We start from the raw sequence: 15,156 nt of genomic DNA, 5'->3' as shown, positions 1-15,156 counted from the left end.
GTGTTACAAAATTGCAAACTGAGTGCAATGCCGTGTTTGTGCTTTTAGTTTTGCAAACTCAGTGAGTGGTTTTGCTATGCGTATTAATAGTTTTAGAAATTGTGCTACAAGAATCACGATTAGCGCTTAAGCATTCAGAAAAAACTGTAAACCTGCAAACGTCTACTTGTAACTGTTCTTTTACACCATATTGTCATAATTTATTTATCACGTCATTTTCCAATTCTGAATGTTTTTTTGTCTTTCTATATTTCTTAGGATTGTACTTTTTGTGTTGTTGTTCTGTATTTGTCTTTGACTCGATGACACTGAAAATGAGGGATGCTCAACCAAGGATCTCTCCAGGATCTCTGGGTCTCTGGTTCATAGGGGAGCAGCAACTCAGCACTAGATGAGAACTAAACCATTAAGTGCTTGACAGGTAATTAGGGAAATCTTAAAATCAACTCTGAAACTGACTGGTGATGGTGCAGTGGATATGACACATGCCTTTGGCGTGTGAGACCTGGGTTTGACTCCTACTATGTTCAGTACAGTGAGTCAGCGTGCAACCTCTGACATATATAGCAATTGTAAGTTGCTTTGGATAAAAGCGTCACCTAAATGTAATGTAATGACTGGCCAACAGTGAAAAGGCTAGGACATCTTTTTCTTTGAAAAAGGTTCAAATGTAGGTTTGGGCAGTCCAGGATTGACCGAGGTCATGTTTATGCGTTGCTGACATGAGATGGTTTCTTATTACTCTCCCTCCCTCTCTCTTCCAGTTTGGACTAAAAGCAGAGGTTACAATCTAACACACTCAAAGGGCCAAAAGAGTAGAACAGAACAGAAGAGTTTTTTTTTCCATGTTTAGAAAAACATGGTCACATTTGTGGCCAAGGCTCATCTCCGGTAAAACAAGCCAGGACTATTCTCCATCCTCCAGTTGGCCACGGGGTGTAAGGAGAAGGACCAAAATACAGACAACCAGGCACACAGGAACAGTTCAGAGATTTTAATAGTGGAATGAAGATACAAAGACTTACAGAAAGTAACTGAGAACCCAAAAGGTTGCCAGGAACGGTGCAGGAGAAGGTAGAGGAGGGCAGGAGGGCAGTTACCGCCACAGAGGAATGTTTGGATTCAGGTTCCAGTACGTATACTGTAGGTCAGAGTTGAAGCAGAAAACGGGTCAACTGATAATAATTATGTTGATGTAATCATTTTCCCCGTTCACTTTTAGATGTATATAGAGAATGATGTACATACTAATACTATTCAGCTTGGGCAATTAAGATGACAAAATAATGACATCACAGTTTTACTTTACAATGAATGCATGTAGTTGTTTCAGACTAGCAGACTCCATTGGGTGGGACTCTCATAAGTACAATTAAAACTCAACAATACAGGATGGTTACCCCTTTTGTTCACATAACAGATCAAAAACATCAGTTTAAAATAGGGCTTGTTAAGATGACATAATTAACTACAGACAGCTAAAGTCTAAAAGATAAAAAATTGTTACAATTTGGTGCAAAAGACAATGTTGAACAGTTGAGGCAGCCACTTTTTTCACTATTTGTGGTCTGTGTGCTCCTTTCCTGTCTTTATTGGCGGATAACAAGTGAGTGTGACTCTTAGAGCTTATAGTCAGAATACAATTTGCAATAAAAATATTATCTATATAAATACCAGGTCAAAATCAAAGACGAGAGATAATACCAGAGGAAGGTCCTCATTTAGTCCACATGTCTACCTTTGGAGATCCATTTATACACGGTGACTCTGATGCCGTTCTAAATGACAAGCTAACCTTACTGAGGCAACAAACAGCAACTTTCACACACATTTATTTTTTATATTTGGTGTCAAATCCTAAACGTTTCCACACACAATACATAAAACAAGTTGGTTGGTTTCTATGCACACTATGATCTGGGTTAAGTAATACAAATGCCACGACTGATGAACTGTATAACATTTGGGGCTTTGTTTAAAACATCGAACTCCCATCAGTGAATTTGCTTCATACTTGTGTGCTAATAAAACAGTTCAGCAGGGATGCAGATGTTCCAGCTGCAGCTGACAGCCATTAACGGCTACTAGATTACAGCAGATCCCACAGGGCTGTGACTGAGGCCACATCCACACGTACCAAAACCATCTTTTTTCCCTCCGTCTTCCCTGGCATCGTTTCACGAATATTTGCGTCCAAACAGATCCATTTGTAAATGACACAACACGCTACTTCATATTCCAGACTTGCAGGTGGCGCTGCTTCTGCTACAGAAATTTACCAACAAACAAGAAGAAGAGGCAGAGCATGTGCATAAAGCTTGCACTCTGTATACAAAAAGACAATGTACATTTTGCCCTAGCAACCCTAATAGGCCCAATATCTTCTCCAGCATGAACACAAGCATGTAGTCCTCCATTGTTGTTGTCACAAGACGTTAATAATTCGCGGAATAAGAGGTTGAAGGCTACAGGTTGAAGGGTGTGGCGTGATCATGTGGCTTTCACATCCAAACGAAGACGCAAAGGCGGCGTTTTTAACTTCTTTCACCCTGGGACCAGGTTTCAAAAAAGTGTGTTTTCAGGCCGTACATTTACAGGATTCAAAACATGTGTGTTTACAACAAAAAGCGTTTCCTTGTGGATCGCCCCTAAGAAGTGCATGTGTAAATGTCCACACATCTGCTGCAATCCAACAAAATCTGAGTATTCAGTTATTCAACGTGTGAGTCAGAAGCATGAGGGGAATGCATCAATGACTGGGAGGGTCAGCTATTAGCTATATCAGCTTATGAGACAGTGTGCTCAGCCTCTCTATTCAGCACACTGCCAGGAAACTGGCATTCCACACACATAGTATCGGTGAGTTTTCAACACCCACAGATAGGGAGGACATTCTGCTGAATAATTTACTTTGGCTAATCATAAAAAAGTCTATGTTTTTCCAGATTTGCAGTTTTATTTCTCCAAAAATGCCATCCCTACAATGCTAAATCCCACAGGAAACACTCGGCCGTGTACAACACAAACCAGAACAGATGTTGCAAACTGCTTTACGGTGGAGTGACAGTTAAGATCTGGGTGCTTAATGGAAAAAGTATATACAATAAAATAAAATGTCTTTAGAGAAAGGAAAGCAAAAGATGATCTGTACAATATGCAGATATGTATTTGGAGCTTTGTGTACTTCCTTTAGTAGCATTAAGGGCCAATGGTACAGAAGAATGCATTTATCAGAAGAAGTGTCCTCACCTAATAATGTGGTAACTCACTAAATATTCGTCAAATAAGAAATGAAATGTGTGTGATACATTGATCCAAATCACTGAGGAAGAGTCTGTGGGCTGTAAGAGCTGGCTTTTTAATAGATTTAACAAATTGTTCTAGAACAATAGCTCGTAATTTTGTGTGTCTGTGCGATTGTGTTCTTTTTCTCAGTGATCAAAAACAGCTGTCTGTGGTTTCATCTTATTTACAGCGAAGCTCTCAGTAATCAGTAATAAACCAAGTAATCACAGGGCAAGGGTTGTTTACAAAAAGTGAATGTTTATGAGGATTCAGCTTGCCCCTTTGACTCCATGTTAACATGAGGTGTTATAACATGTGTTTGACATAAGGGACAATAAATGCACAGATGTTGGGTCAACCCATCGCTTAATGATCTTGCTTCTGCAGCCGCTGCCAGTGTCACATAAATAATGGTTTTCTCTGTTTGTAGCCAGTGAGGCAGTAAGATCGGTCATCTCATCGATCCGTAGGTCAGTTCGCCACTTTGATCCAAACTAGTGACTTTGGTGGTCTCCTGACCTTCCCCCTAGCCCCTCTGGGAAGTGGCAATGTTTTGATTCAGAGTGAAACTATTGCCATTAAACTAAGCTCAGACCCTCTGGATGCTTCACTTGTCATCTCGCACCATCGTCAGGGGGAAAATCTAACGTGTTCTTGAGACACTGTATCACAAAGCAAGTCCTGGATGTTCAAGAGTTACTTCAAGTGCCCAAATGATGCTCATTTTCAGGTTCAAAATTGTATTTGAGGTTGTACCAGAATAGGTTAATGTGGTTTAATTTTCAAAAAACACCATATTTTTGTTGTGCTGCACATTGCTGCAGCTCCTCTTTTCCCCCTGTGTGATGAGCTCTCTGTTTTAGATACAGAGTGAGGCATCACACTTCTGTTCCATCTTTGCTGGGAGTCGCACACGCGTGGTAGCTAGGTAAGCAATGCTAGCTAGTCAGAGCTGAGTATGAGGGCGGGCCATGCTAGCAGCTAGGCGAGCATTATAACGTGTGTTACAAAGTGACGCACGTTTGTCACAGAAGTAAAGGCTGGACTACAACAGAGCTGTTTGGAGCAGTTGGTGGACAGTGTTTTCTGTTTGAGATGGTAAGTCCCGTAGGGGGGGGGGGGGACTTTGGGCTTTTCACTTTGTAAACCTACAACGTGCACAAAAAGATATAAAACACAATAAAGGAAAGGGGAAAAGCCAAAATGCTTCATATGACTACTTCCACACACTTTGATGTGTTTTTACAAATTCAATATATTTTTTTAAATGATAAATTGTATTTACAGTCACTGTATTAGTATTGCTTCATTACTATCAAGTGATCCTGGTCCCATTTTAAAGTGTTCATTAAAACAGAGGAAACTTGTATCTAGACACTGTCCTCAAACTGAACATAATAATAATAATAATAAATAATTATATAATAATGTGAATGATGCTTTAGCTGCAAGAGGCAGATATAACACTACTGAAATGTTACAGCTATGTTTCACATGAAATGTTTCCAATATAGGCAACTGTAACTGTTTCCTCACTGTGTTGATTAAAAACATAATCCAGGCAGCTCTGTTTCCTGCCAAAAAAGGTTATACGCAAATAAAAGTACAATTTATAGGAAACAGGGTTGAGTAATTCAAACATATTGTCCTAGTGTGTGCTTGTTTCTTAGAGTTTCTGTGTATGAGTGTGGAGGCAAGGTCTAATTACAGTCACATGGTTTCTAATTGCTACCAGGAGGTTTCCCCCAAATGACACACACACACAAATGCACGCACACACACACACCCACACAAGTACTGGTATAGAGCATCTGTGTGAGAAAATTGCAGCATATCCGTCTAAACAGGTCACAAAGTTGTACTGCAAACGGTCGAGCGACATAAATTCCATTACCTTAAAAAGATAAAATCACTGGCTTTGCGGATTCTCACAAGAATCCAAAAATACCCATTGCTTGATCTTTGCAAAAAAGCATATATGTTTATATTCCACTATTGAGTCCAGGAATGGTTGCTCTCCTGTCCCAGGGGGCCAATAGGAAAGCATCATGGGGCTGTTTCACACGCAACACAATTTTTTAACTCATAAGTTTGGAATGGGTTGTTGTTATTTGAGACTGTCCTCCCCCTAAAAACAACTAAATTGGTTGTTAGTTTACATGCATATTCTACGTATTATGACCCATGTTAATGTTATTTATGCAGTGACTTCTTGGTCGTGATTATGACAGGAGCGTGTGGTTTTGATGTCACACCTACACTTCACTACAGTATACGTATATTGGTATAACGTGTCGCTAAAGTGCCGTTACAGTCATCCCCCGGCTGCAATGACAGGCAGTGCAGAGATGCCGACCAATCAGAGCAGACTTGGCTTTTTTGGGAGGAGGGCTTCATGAGACAGGTGCCAAAATGGAGTGACTCAGACAGATGGTGAACACAGGTAAATGTAGACAGACAGTATGAGAAAAAAAAAAGATAGTGAACTTGAACTGGGCCACATGGGACAAAGTCTTTCAGCCAACCAGGCAACAGGGCATTACAATGTTGGGCTGCATCAGTTATAATAAGGAGTAGGATCAAATATATGTTAAGCCTTCAAAAGTATAGAGTATTACCATTGCCTTCATAGAGAGACTAGGTTTCTTGGGACAAAGTGTTTCAGCCAACCTGGCAACAGGGCATTAAGATGTTTGGCTTTCACAGAAACAAAGCTGAATGCACGAGCAGCATGGTGCCAAGAATCTGCTTCACACAAAGAAAGAATCAACTATTTGGTTGGAGTCAGGGTGGGTGTAACTATTGCTAATTATTCTTGAGGTATTGGTGAGTTTACACTTGGGTCAGTCAGGGAGGGATAGTTTTCAAGGAGTTTGTGATTCAGCCCAAGGAACGTCATGTTCTTCCACTCATCTGTGTTCTGGTGAAAGGAGGAGTTCAAACTGAGCAAATCGTTGCAGAATCCCCCATCAGCCGACAGGCATGTGGGAGGGATCAGCAAGCAGAACGAGGCAGAACCCTGAATCCACCCCCCCTCCAGTTCCCCCATTTCCACACTCTCTGTCCTGTTGACTAGAAAACAACAGTCTTCAGTTCTTCTCCTGGGTTCAGATTGCTTTTACAAGATCCAGCATCGGAAGAAAAAGGATTTTAGGTTGTGCTAACATGGCATCTCTGAAAACTCTGCTTTGGCTGGGAGTCTGTCTGTCGGCTTGGATCATCACTACTGCAGGTAAAACCACATGATTACATAGAGAGATAAAGAGAGAGAGATAGAGAGATAGATAGACATATACACAGTATATATAGATAGACAGATATATATACATATATATGTATATATAAAGAGGGAGATAGATAGATAGATAGATGATAGATAGATAGTAAAGTGGGAAAGAGATAGATTTAAAGAGAGAGGGAGAGAGATACAGATAGATATATAGATAAATTGAGTGAGAGAGCAAGGGAGCGAGGGAGAGATAGATAGATAGATAGATAGATAGATAGATAGATAGATAGATAGATAGATGGATAGATATATAGAAAAGTTGATGTAACATGATTCCAATGTCCTCATTCACCTGCATTGTGTGGAGGTCAGATTTAAGTATCTGGTGCCATGGTAACGACTGGTCACCCTCATAAGTAGTTTAGCGCAACACAAATGCCGATGTGCTCACAGCCGAGCTTCACTGTTCACTGCCAAGTCTTTTCATGTTCAGTATTATGTGTATAGATTACTCGTTCTACTGCAGTAAAATGTGACAGGTACACTGCAGGTACAAAAATACATGTTTGAGGATATAAATATCCGTATTGAAGAGAAGAAATAATGTTCATGTTATGGAAATGTCCATGTAGTAAGTCCCACCAATTGATGTTCATGAGGTTGATAGAACAAGAACTTTGTAACTTTTGTAACATTCTCCAGTTTTTCTGAAACCAGCCAAAGTTACCGAATCATGATGCATTTTTCTTTGGACATATGGAAACGATAAAGCAACTAATGAACCTAACAAACGCTCTTTAGATGTTGCAATACATTAGCAAATGGACTGTTAGAAGAATGAGCTGGACTCACGGTCTCTCAGACTTGTTGCTGCGAGGGAACAGTCTCCCTTTAGGGCTCATATTTCTTACTGGCAATGTCTGACTTTAATTAAGATCTGTTTAACCCCTGTGTCGTCTTCACTTTCGGGACCTTCTCGTATCCCTCGGGTTGAATTGACCCGTGATCTATAAGACAATTCTGAAATACAATTTTTACTTCATAATCTATTAATAAATATTGTCTTTTTCTCAATTTCAAACAATTGAGATGACATATTTGTTTAGGGAATGCCATCAGTCTCTGCTAGAACACAATTAAAAATTAAAGTGTAATTCGTTTTTTTTATCATAAGGTTATAATTCATGTTAAACATAAACATAAAGTTATAAAAAAGTTTACTTAAACATAAGTGGTCATATCCAGAATTATTTTCTAAATTGTGTCAGGAATACATGCTTATCAGAGAAAATAAGGTATGACCATTGATTTTCAGGTAGAAAAAATTTAACTTTTGATGTAAAATTTGAAATGAGTCAATTTGACCCAAATACCATACAAGGGTTACATCTTCAATGTGTTACTTGTTTTTATATCATTGAACGTCCGTTACATTTAAGCCATTGCCAAATGAGTTTCTACAAGGTTAATGAAGACTATCAGATTGTGTCATCAGTTAGTTTGTCATTAGTTGTCATTACCTACAAATCCTCATGGGGGGCGACAGAAAATACGTGCTATAGCTTTAAGAGAAAGAAGAGGCTGGGGAGGTTGATGTCAAATTTTTGATACTAGATGGATAGATATGCAGACAGACAGACATCCACTGTAGATAGATCAATAGAAAGACAGATAGACAGAAGGATGGATGGATGGATATTTTATTGATCCAGAGGGAAACTTAGAATGACAAAATTTGTGTTACACTAACAAAACAAAAACAGGAAGGGGAAATATATTGAGATTTTGCATGACTGGAAACTAAAGTGTAACATTTTACTCATAGATGAGAGTGTGTTCAAAGCAGAGAACGTCCGCTGGTTTTCTCTGGACTTTAAAACCATCCTCCGCTGGACTACCAAACCATCTGACCACAAATACACAGCATTGTACTCTAGGTGAGTCCATTACTTTTTTACACGGTCACTTCTAGTAAACAGTGATTGAATATTGAGAAAGCCAATTGTTAAAAGTAAAAGCTTACATTTGAGCCTTTTAAGGAAAAAACATGCACACGACATTGTGCATTCATTTTGTTTTGCATGTAGCTTTATAGTCGCCCCATGTGTCTCTGACAGATTATTCTGCTAGGAAAAGGTTGATTGTGGATCAGAAGATGTGCTGGACAACCTTTCTGCCGCAGCAATCCCAGTGAAATGATCAGAAGCTGTGTTAGTTGAGGCAGTGCTAATGTAGACAGAGACAGCCTATTCTCATGAACCATACAGTCAAAAAGCTACGGAAACATAAGCTCTGCAATTCCAATGATTTCCACATTGTTTCTGTTTTTGCTGTGGCATTGAACTCCATTTAAATTTTTGCTCGGGCTGCCAACTAGAATAATTCTTAAGTCGACTAACACTCATACGATTTTGTCAACTAATCGATTTATTTGATTTAATCGACAGAGCTCTAAAACGGACTCTCTCCAAAAAGAATCACGCAACGCGCCACTTTAGATCTTGTGTTTACAGGATGTGCTCATAAGTTTTTTTAGGGGGGAAATAAATAATTTTAATGAAAATTGCATAACAAATGACGATGATAATCGTCTAAAGAAATCGTGGTTGAGTAAGACCTAAACAACTGATTAGTGGAGACGGACCCAGCACTCTGGATGACCTGATGGAGATCAGAGGGAGTTTTTACTTCACTAGTCCCAACAACTGAGGCCCTTTAGAGCCACAGCGGCCTGGGGATTAGAGTCTGACCTGTGGCCCTGAGCTGCATGTCCTTCCAACGCTCTCTTCCCAATTTCATACCCTCAAGCCCCAAAAATAATCCTAAAAAGAATTGTCCCAACAACCGATGATCCCTGTGTAACACTGACATGTCCTTTATAGTCATACCAGCATGTTTATATCTGAATATTTAGGGACATAATCTGCTGTCAATGTCTTAAACACTGGCAGTATTTCAATTCAATTTTATTTACATAGCGCCAAATCCCAACAACAGTTATCTCAATGCGCTTTTCATAAAAGAGCAGGTCTAAACCGGGATGTTATTTACAGAAACCCGACAATTACATACAGTAATGCAAGTATTTTTAAGGTTCCGTCTTTTCAAATTGGTAAGGCCTTTTGTATGTAATGTGCTGCTGTTCAGTGATCTCGCACCACTGTGTTTCTTTGTCTCCAGCCAGGACTCAGGTGTTTTAAAAATGGTAAATGACCTATCACTTGAGTGGCATTAAGTGACAGAATGTCAGCAGTCTGTGTTTAAAAAAAACAAAAAACAATTTGGGGCATTATTCTCCCTTTTCTTTTGTGTTTTGTGTGTGTGTTTCGTCATGTTTCAGTGATGGCAATAACTGGTTGGATTGTCCACACTGCACCAAGGTGTCAGACTCAGAATGTGATCTGACCGCCGAGCTCAAACCCTTCGACAGGTGGGGAACCACACTCATCCATCCCCTCATTAACATCTCTGGAATATTTCATTAGATATCGAGTAGGTTTAGTTACTCACTGTAACAAAACTTCACAGTCATTTGCATTTTCTAACATCACTTATATTTTAAAAAATATTCCTATATTTCTCTGTTGTCAGTGTTATTTATGTGACCTTATCCATCTCTATCTTTATTTGAAGTATCAAATGAAGTAACATTAAATACATTTGAATGAGGCTTTTCAACTGGGAGTTTGTGACTTTTAAAAATATAATATTAGAGCATCCACATCAGGATCATCCCATTCAGTTTGACAGGGTGGACCAGTGGAAATTGGGTTTTATCTTCCACATGCAGAACGTTTCCATGTTTCCGTGTTTGACAGGACCTACACCGCTAAAGTCCAAACAGAGCCTTTGAGCGAGGGCGATGAAGAAGACCCAGATGAGTTCCCTCACGCTGATTCCCTGCCCTTCAACCCCTATAGAGAGAGTAGGTATCACCCACACATGCAACACACATAACTCCACCCATAACACACATTACTGTTGTCAGTGAGGCATTCTGTAGCATGTAAATTTCTTCAATATTCTAAATGGCCCTGAGAGAAAATATGTTGACAGTCAAGTGGCATTGTGGGTAATGGCACCAGGTTTTCCTTGTTTTTTCTGCATTGATTTTGATCTTTTTTCTGTCATTGAGTGTGTCCATTACCTGTCCATGAGTATGTTGATGTTATTTGAATGCATTAGTAAATTGGTAGAGTTCTCTTTTAAAGAAACAGAGAATACACAGGGCCGCAAATCATCTATCTATAGTCTAATCTATAGTATACACATGTGGCAACATTTTACCTTCCCCTTGAGTTCTGTAAACAAATCCCAAATGGTAAAGCATGTGGGCACCGATGGGACTTCATGATGTGTTCAGGTACACCTTGTTAAGTCATGATAAAGTCAAGTGCAAATAATGCAGATTTTCAAAGTAATTGTTAGTCAAGTAACTGTAATGGTATTATTAATCATCATATTGGTACTCGGTATCGGTAAATACCCAATTGGAATTACTTGTACTTAGTCTGAAACTTTCAGTCCGCATGATTGAGCCTGACAGGTGGTCTCCTCATCAATGGTCCTCTCCTCAGGTAACATCAGTGCTGCGGCTTTCACTGTGAAGGCTGTAGATAAGAGCAGAGTAAACGTCAGCATCACAGATCCTCTGACCAGCATCCATGCAGGTGGGAAGCAGCTCAGCATCAGAGACATTCTCAAAAAGGACCTCAAGTATAAGATCAGCTACCACAAGTCTGGTAGCACAGGCAAGGTACAGTATTCAGCTGCAAACACTGGCAACACTCATATGTTGTCTTACAAACAAAGTCCTGCCGAGGTACTGAAAAGAGTTGTAAAATACGACAATGATCACAGTTCAACGTGTCAAGTTCAATATGTCATTTGTCACGAAACAAATGAAGTATAGAAAAGAAATCAGTGAGTTAATTCAAATATCATGTAAGTTGATTAAGACATTCAAGAATTGATCAATTGGAGCTCTATACCAGATAAGATAGAAAGATTGCTGAAAATATTCGGTAACTTCTAACCATTCCATGGAATAGGCAACAACAGTGTGGAGCTCTTATGTATAGTTCATCACCTCGCTCTTTTTTGCTTCCGTCATAAGTATGGCAAATAGAGACGGGCGCCACTTTAAATGTAAACAGAAGTCGTAAGTACTGCTTGAATAACAAGTTTTGTGGCCGTTCTTCGGGGGAGGACAGTCACACATCAATAATTGCTGAATGTCTAAACGGTAATTATGATAAATCTTTTTAAGTGAGTGATTGGAATATCTTTTTCTTACCTGATAGAGAGACATCTTATCAGACTCCATCACAGCACTGGTGTCGAACCTGGATGCAGGACAGAGTTACTGCTTCATGGTGGCAGCTTTCATCCCCTCTAGACCCAAAGCCACACAGCAGGGGGCCTGGAGCCCTCGGCAGTGTACACTTGGAGACAGAAACAGCCTTGAAGGTGAACGCAATCTGCATACACTCCACTACACAGGGTACTGGATTCTGCCAGACCTACCACCTAGCTCTACGCTGTGGACAAAGATCTGGCTAGTCCACACAATCCCCCGGGATTGGAGAAAAACATGCTCTGGTGTATTGGCATTATTTTAAAACCAATTGCAGTTGTCTTAAGCACTGGACGCAATGACGGTGCCTCTGCAAAATAGCCTCGGGAAGGAACTTTATGTGAAACACTCTCAATCAAACGTTATTTTAATCGTGTGAGGGAAAACTCGGTTTAGAAAGATGGTGTAGCTAGCTGGCTGGATTTACCCTGCAGAGATCTGAGGAGCAGTTAACCGTGGTCTTCATAAATCCACCAGAATTTGGAAAGTCAACACAAAGAAAGTGGAAGGTAACGGACATCCAGCCGATAAATAAAGGACATCTGGCGGATCTTCCGGTGGCACCGGAGCAATTACCTTAATATCTCATCGTTAATATAGACTATGGACGTGGAGATCTAGAGAGTAACATTAACAACACATTAGGACATTTGCTTTAATAGATAATAAGTAGTTAGATTTACGTCATATGTTACCCTGGAAATCCAGAGTTATCACAATAGCACATTTTGAATATGCTCAGCGAGTTACTCTAGCATTGAATAATGTTGCTCATTAACTATACCCTTATAGCCGGGCTGCACCAATCACATCGGTGTATCTGATGTAGGGGGGCCAAGTAAGTCTCAAGCCATTTGGTCCAAGGCTCGAGTTATTTTTTGGGAGGAAAATCCAGTCCAGACACGGGTTATGTCAAGTCAAGTCACGTCAAGTCCTAAATTTAGGCAAGTCAAGTCCCAACTAAGTCCCTTTTTCAATGTAGCCACCTTTCAAACCTGGGAATGCAACGTTACTGGCTGTCCTGACAAATTGTTACTGGCTAATGTTTTCCAATTCAGTTCTAGATATTTGCATATCGGTCTAACATTAATTGTGAGTGAACAGATTGTATCAGGCTAATGTTAGCTAACATCAGACCTCGTGGCAGACACTCAAAAGAAGTCTTCAAATGATGAACAAAGTTTAAGATGTCCTACATTTTTGATGAGCAGGTCTTGCATTCAGCAGTTTGCTTTTTTCCTTCTTGCTCAAAGTGTTTAAATCATAAAATGATTACTCGTGGCACAGGCACAGCCATAGTGATGATCTGGTCTGACTAATGTGGCTTCATCTGGGGTCGTTTGACTGACAGCCAGTTATCAATTCACAACAATCAAATACTGGGGAGCTTTTTGAGTCATCCAATCATGATTCACAGTTTGAGCTGCTGCCGTATGCGCAATGCTTTTGAAATGTAACTTAAGTCATTTAAAAAAATAATAATCTGTGTTGATGTACCCAAAGACGCCATAATAAATTCTTTCTTCTGATGTGCTTATAGAGACCTTTCCAGTTGACTTACTTTGCTATCTCAAAAGTTTTCCATACGCTTCTAAGTGCTTTCATAGAAACAACATGGTTTTGTTCACCTTCTCTGTGACTCACCCAACACACTGCATAACCCTAAAGCCTGACAAACTGAAATGTTTGGAAAACCTCTGCTAAGCTCTCTTTGAAAAACTTCGTGAAACCACAGTGGGATATATTCTATGGGATATTCGTGAAGAAGCAACACAGGGACCCGCTGAGCCATTGGTGGTTTAAAACTATGCTCTGAGTGACGGGTGACCAATGTTGAACCAGATCTGTCAGTCTAACTGTGCCTCTCATTGTCCCTGCAGAGTTGAGTCTTGGAACATGGGTCGGCATAGCCTTTGTCCTGCTCACAGTCCTCATCACCATCGTCATGGTGACAGTCCTCTGCTGCAGATGCCGCCGACAGAGAAACACATCTCAATCATCGGCACCAGTTTAGTGTGTGTGTGTGTGTGTGTGCGCGTGTGTGTGTAGATGTCTTTTAAACAAAGGGAGCGGGTCTCCCTTTTCTATCTCCGCTTTATCTCTAGGAATATTGCTAAGATCGTTTTTTTTACAGTGTTGCAGTTTAAATCTGTGTATTTCATATTTTTATACATTTTGAATACACTAAGGTGATGTGCAGCTTGCTTCGACACCGCAATAACTTATGCTTTTAAGGTTACACTACCTGCATGTGAAGCAGTACCTGTCCATTTCTTGCATTTATCCCATGTGTGTGAACCCACAACCATAATATCAAATGCAAACCTGAGCAACAGTTCCAACCGGATAGATCCATTAGATAGTATGAGTGCAGACTGCTACTGTAACATTCCCGTACAACTTTATTCCCAATTTGTACCTTATCTTCTTCTAACCTTTTAACCCTTTAACCCGTCTCGTCAGTCTGTTTTCTTGTCAATATTTTTCTTTTGAAGTTCTGTCAGGACTAAACAAATGACCACTAAAACTACAGTAAATGAAGCTCTTTAATAGCAACTTTAAGCCTCATGAGCTGAACTCATTCAGATTCTTTATTCTTTAATTTTTTTTGTTTCACAAGGGTTACTTTTGTTGATCAAAAGGATGGAAAAGCAATAAAGCATTAAGTAAATGAAAAGGTTCTTCAGAGTCTGTTATTTTCTACATTATTAATAATTACATTGAACAATGATATCCATCATGCTATATTAGAACCTGTAGCTTCAAAAGTTATTAACAGTGTTTTGAAGTTTGGAGAGGCAATGAGCCATGACATATCTGAACATTTGCTGACCGGTCCGTTCCGGGTCTCGGCACCAACAACTAATGCGAGGTGTTGCTTGGAGTGACTTTGCAGAGTTTTTTCCTCATTGTTTTAGTTTTAAACCCACAAACTGTAGTCTCTTCAGTGGTGTCTCACTCTGCAGCAAAGAGCAGACAGTTGGAGGCAAGCTGGTGAACAGAATGGAGCATTTAGCAGCTATACTGACACAATTATATAACTTTCTCAGGTGTTGGCGGAGATCAAACACAGAACTTTACTATGAATATGAAGTTAATGAATTAATTTAGGTACAGGAGCAGAGCCATGTCTCAACCTCACCTCTAATCACTGACCAGCCTTTATCCTTTATCCTGCTCTGCCTTTCAGAAAATGAAAGCTCAGATGGGCCGATCTGGAATCTTGCCCCTTATGAGGTCATAAAGGTCAATGCTACCTCCCCTTTCTCTGCTTTGCACGCCCAGA

The 15,156-nt window shown here is 39.9% G+C and overlaps 1 protein-coding gene and 1 long non-coding RNA gene across 3 annotated transcripts in view; both read left to right on the top strand.

The window, feature by feature from the left end:
- LOC117954275 overlaps positions 1-14,334 on the top strand; it is a 19,852-nt gene extending 5,518 nt beyond the window's left edge. Inside the window, exon 3 of the long non-coding RNA XR_004658784.1 lies at positions 13,920-14,334. This is a non-coding gene — a long non-coding RNA (uncharacterized LOC117954275). The remainder of the gene's footprint in view (positions 1-13,919) is intronic.
- The window catches only part of LOC117954273 (tissue factor-like), a 29,086-nt gene continuing 20,194 nt past the window's right edge, over positions 6,265-15,156 (top strand). The window contains exons 1-7 of one of the 2 annotated variants that reach the window (XM_034887939.1): positions 6,265-6,517; positions 8,340-8,451; positions 9,855-9,944; positions 10,333-10,439; positions 11,092-11,270; positions 11,818-11,983; positions 13,751-13,904. In XM_034887939.1, coding sequence (XP_034743830.1) covers positions 6,451-6,517; positions 8,340-8,451; positions 9,855-9,944; positions 10,333-10,439; positions 11,092-11,270; positions 11,818-11,983; positions 13,751-13,884 — 855 coding nt within the window. In that variant the 5' untranslated portion in view covers positions 6,265-6,450 and the 3' untranslated portion in view covers positions 13,885-13,904. Of the gene's footprint in view, positions 6,518-8,339; positions 8,452-9,854; positions 9,945-10,332; positions 10,440-11,091; positions 11,271-11,817; positions 11,984-13,750; positions 13,928-15,156 lie in introns of those variants that run through there. The other variant, XM_034887937.1, reaches the window with a different exon arrangement.

The sequence above is a fragment of the Etheostoma cragini genome, chromosome 12 (genome assembly GCF_013103735.1).
Source record: "Etheostoma cragini isolate CJK2018 chromosome 12, CSU_Ecrag_1.0, whole genome shotgun sequence".
NCBI lineage: Eukaryota > Metazoa > Chordata > Actinopteri > Perciformes > Percidae > Etheostoma > Etheostoma cragini.
Note: the sequence above shows the minus strand (reverse complement) of the source record. Positions and strands in the feature narration are given on the sequence as shown.